Source organism: Hyperoodon ampullatus, assembly GCF_949752795.1.
Source record: "Hyperoodon ampullatus genome assembly, chromosome: X".
Taxonomy (NCBI): Eukaryota; Metazoa; Chordata; class Mammalia; order Artiodactyla; family Ziphiidae; genus Hyperoodon; species Hyperoodon ampullatus.
The window spans coordinates 14,150,072-14,167,664 of record NC_136913.1 but is presented as its reverse complement, the minus strand read 5'-3'; the positions used below and the strand labels follow the sequence as shown (position 1 = coordinate 14,167,664).

The 17,593-nt window shown below is 41.5% G+C and overlaps 1 protein-coding gene across 1 annotated transcript in view; it reads right to left on the bottom strand.

Annotated features, from left to right (window-relative positions):
- Positions 1-2,111: 2,111 nt before the first annotated feature.
- Positions 2,112-17,593, bottom strand: part of LOC307069568 (carbonic anhydrase 5B, mitochondrial) — a gene marked incomplete at its 3' end in the record, with an annotated part of 84,156 nt that continues 68,674 nt past the window's right edge. Inside the window, exons 4-8 of the mRNA XM_079727961.1 lie at positions 11,272-11,390; positions 9,196-9,291; positions 8,596-8,658; positions 7,384-7,539; positions 2,112-2,306 (exon numbers count right to left, since the gene is read on the bottom strand). Coding sequence (XP_079584087.1) covers positions 2,112-2,306; positions 7,384-7,539; positions 8,596-8,658; positions 9,196-9,291; positions 11,272-11,390 — 629 coding nt within the window. The remainder of the gene's footprint in view (positions 2,307-7,383; positions 7,540-8,595; positions 8,659-9,195; positions 9,292-11,271; positions 11,391-17,593) is intronic.

Here is a 17,593-nt window from a genome sequence, read left to right as displayed (position 1 = left end):
TGTGTTTACCTTTTAAAGATAACTATGGTTTAAAACAGATAAAATGTATAAAGTTAACATAACTTTTTCCCCATATTAATCTTTTAAAGGATTTTACTCATTTCCTAGAGCATACATGCTTCCCTTTTCCAGAAAAGGCATGCACTCTAGAAGCAATGCCTTTACCCCCTTCCTTTTTTAAGAGCAGAGATATGCCCCCAAACTTACACATACAACTCCAACCCTATTTTTTTCCCTACTGAATTTATTAGTTATTTTTAATTGTGGTAAAATACAGATTAAAATAAAACTTGCCATCTTAACCTTTTTCGGTGTATAGTTCAGTAGTGTTAAGTATATTCATCCAACCTTATCTTGCAGATTGGATGACTAGCATACTAATGAAAGAAATATACTAGTAAATGCAGTATTGATTTTGAACACAGGCATAGGCAATTAAAAACATTCCACGTATTTAGAAGCAAGGGCAACAGTGGCATGGATTCCTCAGAATATGTAGAATTATCTAGGTTTTAGCCTATTTGACAGCTTTCTCTCCCTATTATTATAGCAAAAGTCTTCTAAATGTTTATTTATTTTATTATTTATTTATTTTATTTTGGCTGCACCAGGTCTTAGTTGCGGCATGCAGCTTCTTTGTTGCGGCATGCAAACTCTTAGTTGCGGCATGCATGTGGGATCTAGTTCCCTGAGCAGGGATCAAACCCGGGTGCCCTGCATTGGGAGCGTGGAGTCTTACCCACTGGGCCACGAGGGAAGTCCCTGAAAAAGTCTTCTAAACCACTGTATAAATTAGGAGATTTATGTTGATCACCTGCCTTGCACAGAACCTCAACTAATGAAGTAAAGTTCAGATAGTTTTAAAGGGAAGTCAAGATAGTTCTGTCATTGTGGAAAATATTATTGCATTCTATGAAACAATGTACAAACAATTCAAAATAATACTATAAACCATAGACTATTATATTACTAGCCTTTTGAAAAGTATTTCTGTAAATGGATCATGAAAGAATTTTAAGTTCTAGGCACTTAAAGCTTTTTCTTTAAAATATTCTGCATGTGCTTTCTATATGACCAAGCCTTTAAGTAAAACATCTGACTTTCAGAAATGCAAAAGGATTTCCGGATATAAGTAAACCCTTGTGTTTTTAGGATTACAAAATATTTTTTCTTTTTTTTAAAAATAAATTTATTTTATTTTTATTTATTTTTGGCTGCGTTGGGTCTTTGTTGCTGCGCGCGGGTTTTCTCTAGTTGTGGCGAGCGGGGGCCACTCTTCGTTGCGGTGCACGCGCTTCTCATTGCAGTGTCTTCTCTTGTTGCGGAGCACGGGCTCTAGGCGTGTGGACTTCAGTAGTTGTGGCACGCGGGCTCGGTAGCTATGGCTCACAGGCTCTAGAGAGCAGGCTCAGTAGTTGTGGCGCACGGGCTTAGTTGCTTCTCAGCATGTGGGATCTTCCCGGACCAGGGCTCGAACCCATGTCCCCTGCCTTGGCAGGTAGATTCTTAACCACTGTGCTGCCAAGGAAGCTCACAAAATATTTTTTCTATATTATAAATTGATAGTAAGTAATCATATCCTGTACTAGTAATGACAAGTGAAAATCAAGGCAAATATACCCATTGAGAAGGCCTTATAAAAGAATACTCATTCATGTTTTAAAATAAAATATAACTAAAACCATAGCCAACGTTCAGCCAAGAAGTACCAATCTGGGTCCTGTGGCTGTTTCTGAAAAGCCTGCATTCTGGATGGTCAGTGTCTGTGCCTTACCAGTTGTTAAATATTTTGATTATCATCCCTACTTATAACTGTAGAACCACCAATTGATAAACATATCAATAAAAAGACAGCTCAAAAATGTCACACATAAAAAGACATTACAATTACCAGCAGGTTGCTATAAGAGAAATTTGTGTCTCTTGCTGGTACTTCAGTGATAAACATCATTATCAATAAAAGTAAGAATTTGTTTACCAAAGAGCTTCCCTCAGACTAAGGAGCGCTGCCATACCAAGAAAGGCACATCCATAATTATTAAATGCAGGCATTTAGAAGAGTCTAGTTAGCAATTTTTAAAGAACTAGTATATATTTAAGCAAGAGACCACCTAGACAATGGCGTCTAAGGGGGTCACTTGGCTGGTAGACGACTTGGGTTTTGCTTGTATGTTCAGCACATAGTCGTGAGGGAAGGATGAGCGGACAGTGCGGTTCATTAGGGGCTGAAGGGGGCGGAAGTTGTCCACCATTCTTTTCTCCTTCTCCCCCTCAGAAGTGGAGAGCAGGGTCCGAAATTGCTCAAGCTAGAAACAGAAACAGGAAGCATAAATAATTTCAATAGAAAAACAGCTTTACTTCATGAATAAATTACTTTCATTTTTACTACCCTGAAACACTCGTCTAAAATTGGATACAGAAGGAGAATTTACTTCTGGGTAGGAATCCCTTTACTGCTAGACAGGGAATAAAATGTTGTGTGAGGAGAGTAGCAGGACGTGGTGAAGCCAGTGGGGCACTTGGGATCCAAAGACTGGCGGTCAAAGGCCCTGTCCCCCACGTATTAGCCATGTGCCAAGTCCAAGTTACTTCATCTTTGGTTCTCAGAAACCTCATCTTTAAATGGGCAAAATAGCCAGGCTACAGGATAATAAATAAAAGGCTTGATGCATATGGTAACAGTGCCAAAAATGTTTTGTATTTTCAAAATTTAACTGAATCCTTAACATAAACAACGTAGTCTTGATTGCTTACCGCACCTGGGCATTGCGGACAAGGCAATGCAGGTGGAGGTCTTAACAGGCAGTCGCATGCCTCCTGCCAGCACTGTCCAGTAGAACTCTCCGCGGTGAAGGAAAGGTCCTATGCAGTGTTGATTACAGTAGCCACAAGCCACATATGGCTGGCTGCTGAGCGCTTGAAATGTGGCCATTGTGACCAAGAACTAAATTTTTAACTTAGTTTCAATTTAAATGTATTTATACTTAAATTTAAATGCCCACACGTGTCTTGTGGCTAAGGTACTGAACAGTGCAGCTCAGTATAAAAGGAGTGATCCCAAATCAAAGGCTTGTTTTCCAGTGTGGCAATAGCATCAATCAGTAGCCCCTTGGCTTTCTGAGCAACCATGTTATAGAACACTTGACTTCAAGCCAGCTGGAAAAGCTCTTTGTAGCATTTTTCCTCACTCAATCAGGCACACTGTAGCTACAGAGAGGACAGTCTAGGGCACAGCAGGCAAGCATGGGAAGATTTGTTTGGATTAAAGACTTCAGGCCAAGTAGACCAGGGACAAGTACCAAACACAGTGACCGTACTTGCAAATCACACATATACCCTCATTAATTAGGAACATGTCTGAGTAGCTCAGGTTTATTTTTATTTGGCTAATTGCAAAAGATTAGAAATAGCCCAAGTATCAATAATACATTTCATTAGAGCTATAAAATGAGCTAGTATATAGCCATTAAAAATGATATTGAAGATAATGTTTATTATCTATAAAATGTTCCACACATCACCGAGTGAAAAGAGCAACAAAATGGCATGTACAGAATGATTCCATTTTGTTCAAAAACTTGTATATATTTATATAGATGAAAGAACAGAAGGATTTATGTGTATCTGTATAAGTAAAAGACCAGAAGGATTTATCCAAACAATGATTAACACTTAGTGGTAAGACTGTAGGCAACTAGGATTATTGATGACAGCTAACATTTTTTTCTTACTGAATTTTCTGTGTTGAAATTTCATTTGAAAAGTCCTCACATGGGCCACTGACCCTCTGATTTATTTATTTTATTTATTTATTTTTCAGTGTTATGTCAATTTTTAAATATGAAGGATAGTAGCGGAATAAATGTATAGGCCGCCAAGCCCAGGCTTATGAGCAAACTCTGTATTCTGTCATTTGTTTATGGTGGTTTTCATGACACAGAATTTTTTTAAAAATTATGTAGTCTACCTTACCAGTTGCTATCGCTGTGACTTCCGGTTTTGATATATGGTTAGAAAAGCTTCCTCCATTTGGACGTATGAAAAGATTTTCCTATGCTTATCCAAGTACTTTTATGGCAGTATTTATAACATTTAATATGTCTGGAATATATTCTTGTGTAAGGTTTGAATGGTCAATCCAACTTTTCACCCCCAAATGTCTGCTCAATTGTCCCCATCGCTCTTACTGAATAATCTCATCTTTCCCTTTCACTGGGCTGAGATGCAACCTTTATCATAAACTAAATTCTCATATGTACTTGGACATATTTCTGAATCTGCAGTTTTCATCCTATGATTGATCTCTTTGTGTACCAGTACAGCACTATTTAACTATTGAGGCTTTATAACTTGGTTGATTTAATCATCTTTCATTTTCTCTTTCACAGTTTTCCCTGGCTCTTTATTTATACTTTTCTTTTTCCACGTGAGGTTAGAAGTAGCATATCTATTTTAAAATCCTATTGGTATGGGCTTCCCTGGTGGTGCAGTGGTTAAGAATCCGCTTGCCAATGCAGGGGACACAGGTTCAAGCCCTGGTCTGGGAAGACCCCACATGCCACGAAGCAACTAAGCCCGTGTGCCACAACTACTGAGCCTGTGCACTAGAGCCCACAAGCCACAACTACTGAGCCTGCGTGCCACAACTACTGAAGCCCACGTGCCTAGAGCCCATGCTCTGCAACAAGAGAAGCCACCGCAAGGAGAAGCCCACACACCACAACGAAGAGTAGCCCCCGCTCACCACAACTAGAGAAAGCCTGCATGCAACAACGAAGACCCAATGCAGCCAAAAAAAAAAATTTTTTTTAATAAATTTATATTAAAAAAATCCTATTGGTATATTTATCGGGATTACATCAAATTTATGAAGAATAAACAATTCATGGCCAATAACAGCTTAAGGAGAATTGACATCAAAGGTGTCTATGACGTCTTCCTATTCAATAACATGGAATGAATTTTATCAACTCAAGTCTTTTGTCCTTCAGAAATGTTTTAAGTTTTCTTGTTAAGCTGATTCCAAGGTATTTTGTATTTTTTTTCCATTATAAGTAGCATTCTTTCTTCCATTATATCTTTTTTTTAAATTAATTTATTTTATTTACTTATTATTTTTGGCTGCATTGGGTCTTTGTTGCTGCGCGCGGGCTTTCTCTAGCTGCGGCAAGCGGGGGCTACTCTTTGTTGTGGTACGCAGGCTTCTCATTGCAGTGGCTTCTCTTATTGTGGAGCACGGGCTCTAGGCGCACGGGCTTCAGTAGTTGTGGCTCGCAGGCTCTAGAGCACAGGCTCAGTAGTTGTGGCGCTCGGGCTTAGTTGCTCCACAGCATGTGGGATCTTCCCAGACCAGGGCTTGAACCCGTGTCCCCTGCATTGGCAAGCGGATTCTTAACCACTGTGCCACCAGGGAAGCCCTCCATTATATCTTTTAACTGATTGTGATTTATACATGTCCAGTGTACTGATTTCTAGAAATAAATATTGTACTCCACTATTTACTGAATTATCTTTGCAGTAGTTCTTTTTATTGTTTCTCTAATTTATTTTTTCTTTTCTGGTCTAATTATATTGACTACTTCCAAAATATAACTTCAGTTAAAATTTAACATAGTAATACTGTTTTCCGTATTAAGCATACTATATACTTTAGAACTGAGATCAATCTCTTTTATCAAGTTAGGGAAGTCTCCATACATTCCTATTTTATTGAAAATTTTTTTAAAAACTGAATGTTGGGGCTTCCCTGGTGGCGCAGTGGTTGAGCGTCCGCCTGCCGATGCAGGGGACACGGGTTCGTGCCCCGATCCGGGAAGATCCCACATGCCGTGGAGTGGCTGGGCCCATGAGCCATGGCCACTGAGCCTGTGCGTCCAGAGCCTGTGCTCCCCAACTGGAGAGGCCACAACAGCGAGAGGCCCGCGTACCACAAAAAAAACAAAAACAAAACTGAATGTTGAATTTTGCTAGTGCTTTTTAAGAATCTATGGAAATGATTATTTTTATATATATTTAGATCCACTGATATGATGAATTAATATCATTCGTAATATTGAACCATCCTTGCATTACTGGAATAACTACTGCTTGGACAAAATATATATTTCTTTTTTTTTATTTTTGGCTGTGCTGGGTCTTAGTTGTGGCATGCGGGATCTTTTTTTTCAGTTGCGGCATGTGGACTCTTAGTGCAGCATGCGAACTCTTAGTTGAGGCATGCATGCAGGATCTAGTTCGCCGACCAGGGATTGAACCCGGGCCCCCTGCATTAGGAGTGAGGAGTCTTACCACTGGACCACCAGGGAAATCCCTTTTTTTTTTTTTTTTAAATTGGAGTATAGTTGCCTTACACCGCTGTGTCAGTTTCTGCTATGCAGCAACGTGAATGAGCCATATGTGTACATATATCCCCTCTTTTTTGGATTTCCTTCCCATTTAGGTCACCACAGAGCACTAAGTAGAGTTCCCTATGCTATACAATAGGTTCTCACGAAGTATATATTTCTTTTAACGTACTGCTGGCTTCTGTTTCTAAAATACTATTTTAGCTTTTTTTTTTTGGCAATGCCATGCAGCATTCGGGATCTTAGTTCCCCGACCAGGGATCGAATCCGTGCCCCCTGCATTGGGAGCGTGGAGTCTTAACCACTGGACTGCCAGGGAAGTCCCTATTTTAGCTTTTTAAAAAATATATCCTTCAGACATACCAGTCTGTACATTTTTTTTTTTTTGGTCTGATCTTTGGTGGGTGTTGGTGTCAGTTATCCTGGCTTCATAAAAAAGGTTCTGGAACCTTTTGTTCTTGTGAAAATGCTTTGTGATTAATTAAAATCCCATAAAGCAAGCATAAGCAAATATTATTGCAGTTCAGTTATGTTATGAATTAAATAGAATATGTGTATTCACATAGTAATCACCACTTAGTTGCTAAGGAAAAAATAGACTCCAGGGTCAAAACAACTGACTTAAAATTTCTGGACGGACATTGTTGGGTTCTGCTTTTATCCTGAGGTTCCATAGCAAAATTCCCTTAAAGATTTTAAAGGGTTTGAGCACATCCATTTTCAGCCTTCATTCTTCCTTTTAAAAGGGTCTTGTTTATACAGAGATTCGATTTATATATAAAATATACAATGCACAAAACATATGTCATTGACAAATATGGAAGTAAAAAGCCTATGTTTCCTAAGTTTTACCTCTTCTCTCTAGTTAATTTGAAGCATTTCCTAATTCATATCCAAATTAACACAAGACATTAGCACATTTTAATAAAAATGTATGAGCATTACAAGATGTTAAGAACTGATGCCAAAGTTTGAGCCCAGCCTTGTTTTAAAGGGGCAGACTACAATTTCCTTACATAGAAATGTGGAAAGAACGTACCTGATCATGATCAACCTCTATGGGCTGCTTCTTAATGATCCAAGTGACAGACTCGGAGAGTGGTGGGGTAGTCAGGGACCCTGAGTAGGTCCAGTAATCTGGGCAGGTAGGCATCAGACAGGAAGGGTCGAATGACCCAAGTTCCACAAGCATGTCCTGGCCAAGAGAAGGGGTCATCGAGTTATCATTTTATGGTGAAAACCACTCAGGAATCAGATGATGTGGTGATGATTCTAGGGGAGTCTGAGGACCAGCAGCGGTCCAGATAAGCTCCAGGTACCTCTGGGCACCTTAGGACAGAATCATACCCATGCTTTGTTCCTGCAATTAACCATGTATTTCTGATAGTCCTCAGTGGGAACACAGCAAAAACCATTTTCTCCCTCTGTTCTAGCGAGCTTATAGCAGGTGGTCTCCTCTGAACTCTTTGGGAGGCATTAGGTGGTAGCTGGTGCATAAACAAGGAGGCTTTTCCTTTTCAAGAGAGACTAATAGAATTCACCTTTCTAAAATGCAGTGCAAATTAGGAGGAGACAGGATCCTGGACAGAGAGAGGGACAGAGGGGAACAGGGAGGGAGAGAGAGGAAAGGAGATGGGGGTGGGGTGGGGGTGGGAGAGGGAGGAGGAAAAGGAGGGAGATGGAGAGGGAGGGCAGGGTGCAGACAGAGGCAGGGAGAGGAGGGAAGACAGACTTCCAGAGAGCAGCCCCTCTGGGATTCTGAATATTGAACAATTAACCTTGACGGCTGGACAGAGGTATCCACCCTGAAGGATGTGGGTAATTGTTCTGTGAAGCTGGACAAGCCAAGTTTCTGTCAAACTTTTCTGTGCCCCCTGCCTATGGGAGGGTAGCTAGAGCCCAGAAGGCTTCCCTGAGTGTTTGCACAGGACTGAGAAGGAGCAGGGGTCGGGAGCGGAGGAGGGGACTCATGTTCCAGAGTCCCTGAGTGCTCAGTGGCGTGGCAGCCAAACCAGAGCCGTCTGTGCCCACCAACAGGATCACTTCTGTCCTCTGCAAAGTGTCCCAGGGCCAGGGGCTCTCTCAACACAAGCATCATAAATGGCAAGTTGTCTTAAGGGGCAGCTTTCAAAGAGAGCCTGAATTACACTGAGACGAATTACATTTTCCCAATTCACAGTGCCTTGTTAGTGTCTCCACTCTGAGATTGAGACATAAACTATATTTCAAGTGATTTAGGAAAAAAAATTACCTTGTGCTTAATTGATGGCAAAATATCCACCAATTTCTGTAGCTCTTTATGATACTTGCCTAGCTAAAGAAGCAATGAGAAAATATTAACAACAATTGACATCTCACTTTTGAAACTGCAACAGAATGAATTAAAATTAACCACCCGGTGATTATATAAAAACAAACCAACCACACTGCTTAAGCTACAATTAAACTGGTAATTTAGAATGGTTTAAGCATCACTGAATTCAATTAGACACAGAACAAATGAGCAGGCTGTTCGCTGACAGGGTCAGCGTGCCTGCAGGTGAAGGTGTCCTCCAGTTAAGCATCAGTTCTTCAATTAATATTTAAATTAATTAAAATGAAAAATTGTTCCACAAAGTAGCCACATTTCTTTTCTTTTTTTTTAGGAGCCACATTTCAAGTGCTCAGTTGCCACATGTGGCTTGTGACTGCTCTGTTGGACTGTGCATTTCTATACCATTTGAAATATATTCATAACAATCTTGTATTTTAAACATTGTCTCAATATTCTTAGAACTTAAAATTACAGTATTGTATCTTTTCATCCTAGGATACAACACATCACTTAAAGCTAGTAAGATTTTTTTTTTACCTTTAAAAATACTCCTATCACAGCCAAACCATTTTCTTCCAGTGCTGCATCCTCAAAGTTTTCAAATTTGACTGCATTCCAATGCACCAAGTGCAGCTGAAACACCATTAAAAGATGGTTTTACACATGACCATGTAGGATTGCTCCAAAACAGACAGCCTTATTCACATATGATATTTTACTGTGCTTCCTCACCAAAAATAAAGCCACTGAGAAAAGCATATGACAGTCTGGTGCAAAATGAGATAGAATTAAAGAACAGGAAGAAATACGTGCAGGAGCAGTAATTAATACTACTTTGGAATACAGGGATTTATTTGGGGGAGAAAATTTTATATACATATATATGTGTATATCTCCAAGTGAATAACATTTCAGTGAGGGAGCAACATTTGTCCATTCCCATCCTGATTTGCCTGAAACACTCATATCCAAAATCCATTTGCATCTAAATGAGAGATGTTTATATTGAGAGAAATAGATTCTCCCTATGTGAACTAGGAGTTGAAGACAAATTTGTTCAAGGGATAACCACTTAAGATGTGTTTCTTTTTAAGGTAACATTTAAAACTAAATTAGGGGGAAAGTTGTGAAGAAAAAATTCTGTTTCCTTTGGCTCCCTTTATTTCCCTACAAATTATTCCTTGTCCACCATTCACGAATCCTCACCTAGCCTCCCAAGTAACACCCTCAAGGTCATGTTTAACTTCTGCCTCTCCTCTCCCGAAGAGGACCCTGCCTCCAGGTCCTGTTGCTTTTATTTCAGAAATGCTTGTCAAAACTGCTTGTTAGTGCTTCCCTGGTGGCGCAGTGGTTGAGAATCTGCCTGCCAACGCAGGGGACACGGGTTTGAGCCCTGGTCTGGGAGGATCCCACATGCTGCGGAGCGGCTAGGCCTGTGAGCCACAACTACTGAGCCTGCGCGTCTGGAGCCTGTGCTCCGCAACAAGAGAGGCCACGACAGTGAGAGGCCCGCGCACCGCGATGAAGAGTGGCCCCCGCTTGCCACAACTAGAGAAAGCCCACGCACAGAAACGAAGACCCAACACAGCAAAAATAAATAAATTAATTAATAAACTCCTACCCCCAGCATCTTCTTTAAAAAAAAAACAAAAAACAAAAAACAAAAACTGCTTGTTAGGGACTTCCCTGGTGGCACAGTGGTTAAGAATCCGCCTGCCAATGCAGGGGACACGGGTTCGAGCCCTGGTCTGGGAAGATCCCACATGCCACGGAGCAACTAAGCCTGTGTGCCACAACTACTGAGCCGACGTGCCACAACCACTGAAGCCCGCTTGCCTAGAGCCCGTGCTCCACAACAAGAGAAGCCACCGCAATGAGAAGCCCGCTCACCGCAACAAAGGGTAGCCCCCGCTTACCGCAACTAGAGAAAGCCCGTGCACAGCAACGAAGACCCAACGCAGCAAAAAGTAAGTTAATTAATTTTTTAAAAAATGCTTGTTAAATCGTGCTCTTTTTCTCTATTTCTATTGCCACTGCCTTCATTTAGGCTCCCACCTTTTCTCACTTGGGTTCATTTGGCCTGGTGGCCCTGCACTGTTGCCTGAGTTATTTCTTTTTTTTTCTTTTCTTTTTTTTTTTTTTTTTTGCGGTACGTGGGCCTCTCACTGTTGTGGCCTCTCCCGTTGTGGAGCACAGGCTCCGGATGCGCAGGCTCAGTGGCCATGGCTCATGGGCCTAGCCGCTCCGTGGCATGTGGGATCCTCCCGGACCGGGGCACGAACCCGTGTCCCCTGCATCAGCAGGCGGACTCTCAACCACTGCGCCACCAGGGAAGCCCTGGGTTATTTCTTTAGGCTATCATTTGAGCCTAGCGTAGAATTCGGGAAGAATTCTGTTTCAGGCTCTTAAAGTTGATTTCTGCTATATTATTTGAAATGAGGGCAGTTATCATTTTTACATGTGTAAACTGGGAATAATCAAATATGCCCCCAAGAGAGCTACATAGCATTTATAGGAATTACCTGATTCTTCCTGATAATTTCTTAGAACTAGAAACTCAGAACTATCCCCTATTCTCCACTGTTGTCACTGTTCCCACACTTCTCAACTTACCTCTGCTGGGTAACATTTGCTGTCCACAGTATGCTCAGAGCCCCAGGCATCAACGGCCCCCCAGTGAAAATGGAACTGCTTTAATCGGTGGTTGTGTTCCAGGGGTCCTCCCTTGATCACTGAAATGGCACATCCAACAATTCAGGGGACAGTTTTTCATGTCGTGGAAGAATGTGGGGGAAAGGTGGAATCTGTGGGTGGACCTTCTATATGAACTGTCTTAAATGGAGCACACTGTATCATATACCAGTGTTTATAAAGTTGATTTCCACACACTTAATACATGTGTAAGGGCGAGACCTGCCCTCTGAATGACACCAAGATTTAACTACACTCCAAGCTGCATACAATTGTTAAAGGCCAATTCTTGCCTTAGTTTTATGTTCTATATTTACTGTGCCCAGTGTTTTTTATGCACAATAAAATGCAAATTACTTTCAGCATATTTATCTAACCCAATCTCATAAAACTGAAATATGGGTACAAAAGATACTCTCTTTTTTATGCACTGATACTTTGCTTTTCAATTTTTGAAGATGCTAGCATTTCTTTTCCTTACATTGAAATGGAAAAGGAAATATGCAAGTCAAAAATTATCACCCATCTCCCTTTAGACAGAGTGAACAATGTGAGTCACCCACACACTTTACCACTGGTGTCACTCTGCTGAATAATAAATACCTTTTGTTTAGACTAGAGTTTTCTGGAACTAGTGAAATCAATACATGATAGGGGAAATATTCAGATACGAGTTTTGAAAGTCACCCTTCCTCAGGCTTTGGGTTGTGCTAATTTTTTTTTTTTTGCTTGACTTTGTTAAAGCCTGTTGGGTCCTCATTTCTGCCATCTGATCAGACCCTGGCGATGTCTGTCCGTGGTTAAACCATACAACAGCACGAAAACCTTCCATCTCATCTGTCTTAATGATTTTAGAGATTATTGCCTCATTAGTTGAATCTTATGTATGCAAATGATTGAGTACAGTCATCCTGAGGTCCAAATACACTGGATATGTCATGCAGTGGTCTACTGTATATCTTACCGGCTTTCATAAATATTTCACGTCATTTCCTTTTTTGAAAAAAGTTTTGTGAGAGGTGAGCAAAAATACCAATGACTACTTTTCTTTGAGGGGCAAGGGAAGTGCAGAGAATAATACCACATGATTCACTAAATTAATAGGAGGATGGTACAAAAGTGTAGTGAAATAAACATAAAATATCTTCCAAAAAATTCTTATTTTTCTATGCCAGCTCCATATTGTGAGCATGACTTTGGCAAATGTTCAGTATAATCTGTTGGAATGAAATTGAAGTTCTGGTCCCAAGTTAAGTGACCGGGGCAGAGGAGCGGGCCAGCATTTCCCTCCTATCCCCAGAAAAACACTGGCAACATTTCCTGGACACTTACTGTGCATCTCCTCCAAAGATGATGAGCAAAGCCGAGAGGAGATGTCACCTCTGGGTGGCTGCAAGGGTGGGGGGCAGAACTGGTCTTCAGGTGTGTTTTGATTCACCCACACAATACTAAACACATTTTTCAATTCATTGCCAACATTTAAAGCTGGCTGATTTCATGTAAAAATCCACATTTCCATCTTAATGAGACACCCTGCCCATGTTGAGCACAGGCCTCCACCAGGTGACAAGAGGCTGGATGGGAGAAACGGCTGCCCCTTTAGATGATCCCGCCAGTTCTTCACAGTGGCTACCGCTGCCATTTCTCTTAGATGCTCCCAGCCTGGCCTATTCTCATTACTTCTCCAGCACTGCAGGTACATCTGCGTCTGTGATCCCTGGGAGAGATGTTAGATACCAGGCATCTGACTTGGGCTCTTGCTAGCTAGAAAAGTCCTCACATCTCTATATGTGCTGGGCACGATACCTATATGAATTGTACGGGGGAGAGGGGAGACAGGGAGGTAGCCTCCTGTATGGTGTGGTTAAGAGCATGCATTTTGCAGGAAAAGGACTTCAGTTTGAATTAACTGGCTTTGTGTCATTAGCCAGGAGTGTTGGCAGTTTCTAAGATGACTCCCAGTTATCCCCAGTCTCCTGGTATTCACACCCTCGTGTAATCCCCTGCCCTGAGTGTGAACTGGACCTTGTCACTTGCATCTAAGGGCAAAAGTGATGGGATGTCACTTTTAAGATTAGGTTACAAGAACACACCGCTTTCCATCTTGCTTGCCCTCTCTGACTCCTCTTGCTTATTTGCTCTCATGAAGCCAGCGGTCATGTTGTGAGCTGCCCTCTGGAGAGGCCCACTTGGCAAGGAAATGAGGGTGGCCCCTGGTCAACAGCGAGCAAGGAACTGAGGCCCTGGGAGAAACTGAACCTGCCAACAGCCACTTGAGTGAGTTTAGAAGAGGATCCTTTGCCAGAGGAGCCTTGAGATAAGACCCCAACCACAGCTGACACCTTGATCACAGCCCAATGAGAGACCCAGAGCAAGAGGACCCAGCTAAGCTGTGCCCAGATTCCGAGTCTCTGAGTGTGGTCTGCAGAACTCTGTGAATCGGCTCTTGCCTATCTCAGGACTTCCTTGTCTGCCACTTCCTTCATGCACTGTACACAGAGTAACACCTAATACGAGCATCACACCGCTTCACACCTTCACCTCCACACGGAGCACCCAGGTGTCACCTCCATCAGGAAGCCTTCTCCCACCAGATCCTACTTCTCTCACAGCACTTAGCCCTCTTCATTAGCATCATCTTTTCCAGGGTCTGCCTCCCCACCACACTATAAGCTCCTTAAAGGCAGGGACCATCCCTTCCCCCTCTTTCCCATCCAAATACTAACCAGACCCGACCCTACGTAGCTTCTGAGATCAGACGAGATCGGGCATGTTCAGGGTGGCATGGCCGTAGACCCTTCTTCCTCTTTCTATTCTGAACACCTGGCATAGTGCCTGGCATTTAATGGATCCTCCTTGAAACCAGGAACTAAAGAAATGCACTGTAGGGGCTTCCCTGGTGGCGCAGTGGTTGAGAGTCCGCCTGCCGATGCAGGGGACGCAGGTTCGTGCCCCGGTCCGGGAGGATCCCACATGCCGCGGAGCGGCTAGGCCCGTGAGCCATGGCCACTGAGCCTGCGCGTCCAGAGCCTGTGCTCCGCAACGGGAGAGGCCACAATGGTGAGAGGCCCGCGTACCGCAAAAAAAAAAAAAAAAAAAAGAAAAGAAATGCACTGTAAACTGCCTGTTGGGTTTGTTAATTGAAACATAATGGTAAATTCAGCAAGAGCGAGGAAAAGGGTGGGACCAGGCAGGGCAGATGCATGGATGAGGGGCGGAAGTACAGTTGGCAAGAAACAGGGCATAGAAGGGAGACAGTGAATTAGAAAGCACATCAGTCATAAGCTATATCAAATAAATATATACTTATTTATTTGAGGTCACTGATATTTTGTTCTTTCTGTGCTTTAGGATGGGAAAAGCTTGGAAAAAATTAGGTAACAAATATAAAACATCTAGCATAGAGTCAGGCTTCTAGTAAGCGACCTATGTAATGTTCACTCTCTTCTGTTGTCTTGAATGTGGAGGCGAAGGAGCTAGCAGAGAAAGGGCTGATGAAGGGAAAGGTAGTACTCAGGACCCATGCAAATTAAAGCAAATGCAGGAAATGGGTGGGAAACTTGGGGTGATGGAAAAGTTCTAAAGTTGGATTGTAGCGATAGTTGCACCACACTGTAAATTTACTAAAAATCATTACATTATTCTTTTTCAAAAACAGTAAATGTAGGACCAAAAATAGGGAAGGAGAACTTAAAATATTTGTGAGGGCATTCTTACTAGGGTCAGAGGTGATGCCTTTTAAAAGTGTAAAGTAAGTGGAACAAGGTGGGGGGCAGGATGCCCCCTTAAGAGAACAGCGGGACTCTTCTCTTTAATGCCTAGTGACATTGTCGATGAGATTGATTTCAGAGGAGGTGATGATTTACAGGGATCATCCATAGGACTCAGCCCAAGCATAATTTAGTGTCCTTCCTCACAATATTTTGTATCCATCACATACACTCATTAAAATCAATAACTGTGTCCTATTCAGGGAGCCAAATGACAAAACAGTACCCAGCAGAGGGCAGTGGTATGAGATGCTCACACCCCTTCTCTTATTATCCTCTCCTTTTCTGTAAAGTGGGTTGTGATGGCCCCTCTTTCATTCCTGATTTTAGTAATTTGAGTCTTCTCTCTCTTTTCTTCTGTTGGTCCACCTAGCTAAAGGTTTGTCCATTTTATTGATCCTTCCCAAGAACCAACTTTTGGTTTCATTGATTTCTGTTCTGTAATCCAACATAGGCATTTTCATCTATAAATTTCCCTCTAGACACTGCTTTAACTGCATCCCATAAGGTTTGGTATGTTTTGTTTTTGTCACATACTTTCCCCAGCCCCTTTCCTTGTATGCTTTATCCCCAGGTCTTTGTAAAGCACACTGTAGCATTATTTCCTACTTTTTTTGAAATTTAGAGACATTGATATTTATTAGACCCTTTCTTTTCTAGAATTAGAATTGTTTCTTGCCTTTCTTCATTACTAGGATGTACTTCTTTTCCTTTTTCTTTATTTTTTTATGTTCATTTACTCTTTCTTCCTCTTTGAATGCTATTGATTATTTTGCAACAGCATGGAGAAATAGCAGTGAAGAATAAGCAGGAAATAGGAGGCAGTCACTGAAACGTGGAAAAAGAGAGACAGAGAAAGTTAGGTACTTATTAAAGATTAATGGTATCCTAAAATAATTATTAAAGCATAATGAAAAGGGGCTGTTTATTTGGTCCTTCCTGACAAAATAAGTGGAGAATTAGCAACATCTGTACAATTTTTCTTGCATATTTTGTAAAAATAGTGTGACCGACTCATCTAGGGAAGGTAAGATCAAGGAATGATTTAGTTAGTTGTGTTTGGAGGTAGCTAAAGAACAATTATGAGGAAAATGTTGGTCAGTCATTTTCCAAATGAGATTGCCCAGGCAAATGGGTGGATAAGAATTCTTGAATCTATTATTCAAAAGAAAAAAAGATGACTAAAAAATAAAACAAAAAGCTATTTGCCTTGAATGATCTTGGGGATTAACTCACTTGGTTAAGAAACCCATTAAATAACTTGCCAAGATTTGCAACTTGATTAAAATATTGGCAACAGATAGTCCCTAGACTGTCAAAGAAAGGAGAAGGCTGACCATTATTTAGGATCCTCAGAAGAAAGGAAAAAATGTTGCCAGGGACCTAGATGGGACTGAGACTCATTAATCAAGAGGACTGCTGCGCATGCAGAGTAAACGAAGGAGAGTTGGTGTTCTAATAGACTGGGTCTGCCCATTCTTCTAGTTCTGGCAGGAGTAATGGTAGAGCTCAAAAGGGAGACGAGTAGAGCTCACCACAGTGCAAGATGGCCATCTGGAAAACAGGAATTTAGCTTGCTGTTTGGAAGATTTCTGGAATCCTTATACACAGTGTAAATAGGTACTGATGAATCTGGGAGGAAAAAGTAATTTCTTTTTAGTTTGAGAAATGAAAGTAAGATGTTCAGGGTTTGGGGGGCATGTCATACCATGGAGGAGAAAGAGGAAGATGGGGGATATAGAGAAACCTAAGCCCTTAAGGGCAGACTTGAACACTTCCTGAATCACAGCAGAGAGGTGTGTCAGAGGGCAGAGAACCAGAGAGAGAGGAATCCCACTGGAGGAGCAGTCTGTTTGCAGTTGGGCCAGAGGGCCATACCTAAGTATCAGAGCAAAATGCAAAGAAAACCAAGATACAGTTGAGAATCCTAGACCCAGGATAAATACAGGAGTGAACACTTCTATTTATACTTTAAGATACACTTTTAACTTCATTCATTAACACTTTCATGGATGCATTTCTTCAACTTCATGAGAGGAATTCAAGTTTCTCAATCTCAGCTCTATTGATATTTGAATCTGGATGACTCTACGTGAATGCTGTCCATTGTATTGTAGGATCTTTAGCAGAGTTCCTGGTCTCGACCAATGAGATGCCAGTAGCAACCCCCCCCCCCCCCCCCCCCCGCAGTGTGACAACCAAAGAGGCCTATAGATGTTACCAAGTTTCGCCAGTCCCTGGGGAGGGAGGGGTAACAAAATTGCCACTGATTGAGAACCATTCCTTAAGATACATTATTTCAAATAACAGTTACTTCAGACAAATTAGGACAATTTGATACTATCAAATTCGGTTTGAAAAAAGAAAAAAGAAACCTGCATAGAATTAATCACATTCTGTTTTCAATAGACACTAAAAATTTCAGATAAACTTTGAAATCATTAGATTAGTTTATATCTCGGTAGGCTAAAACA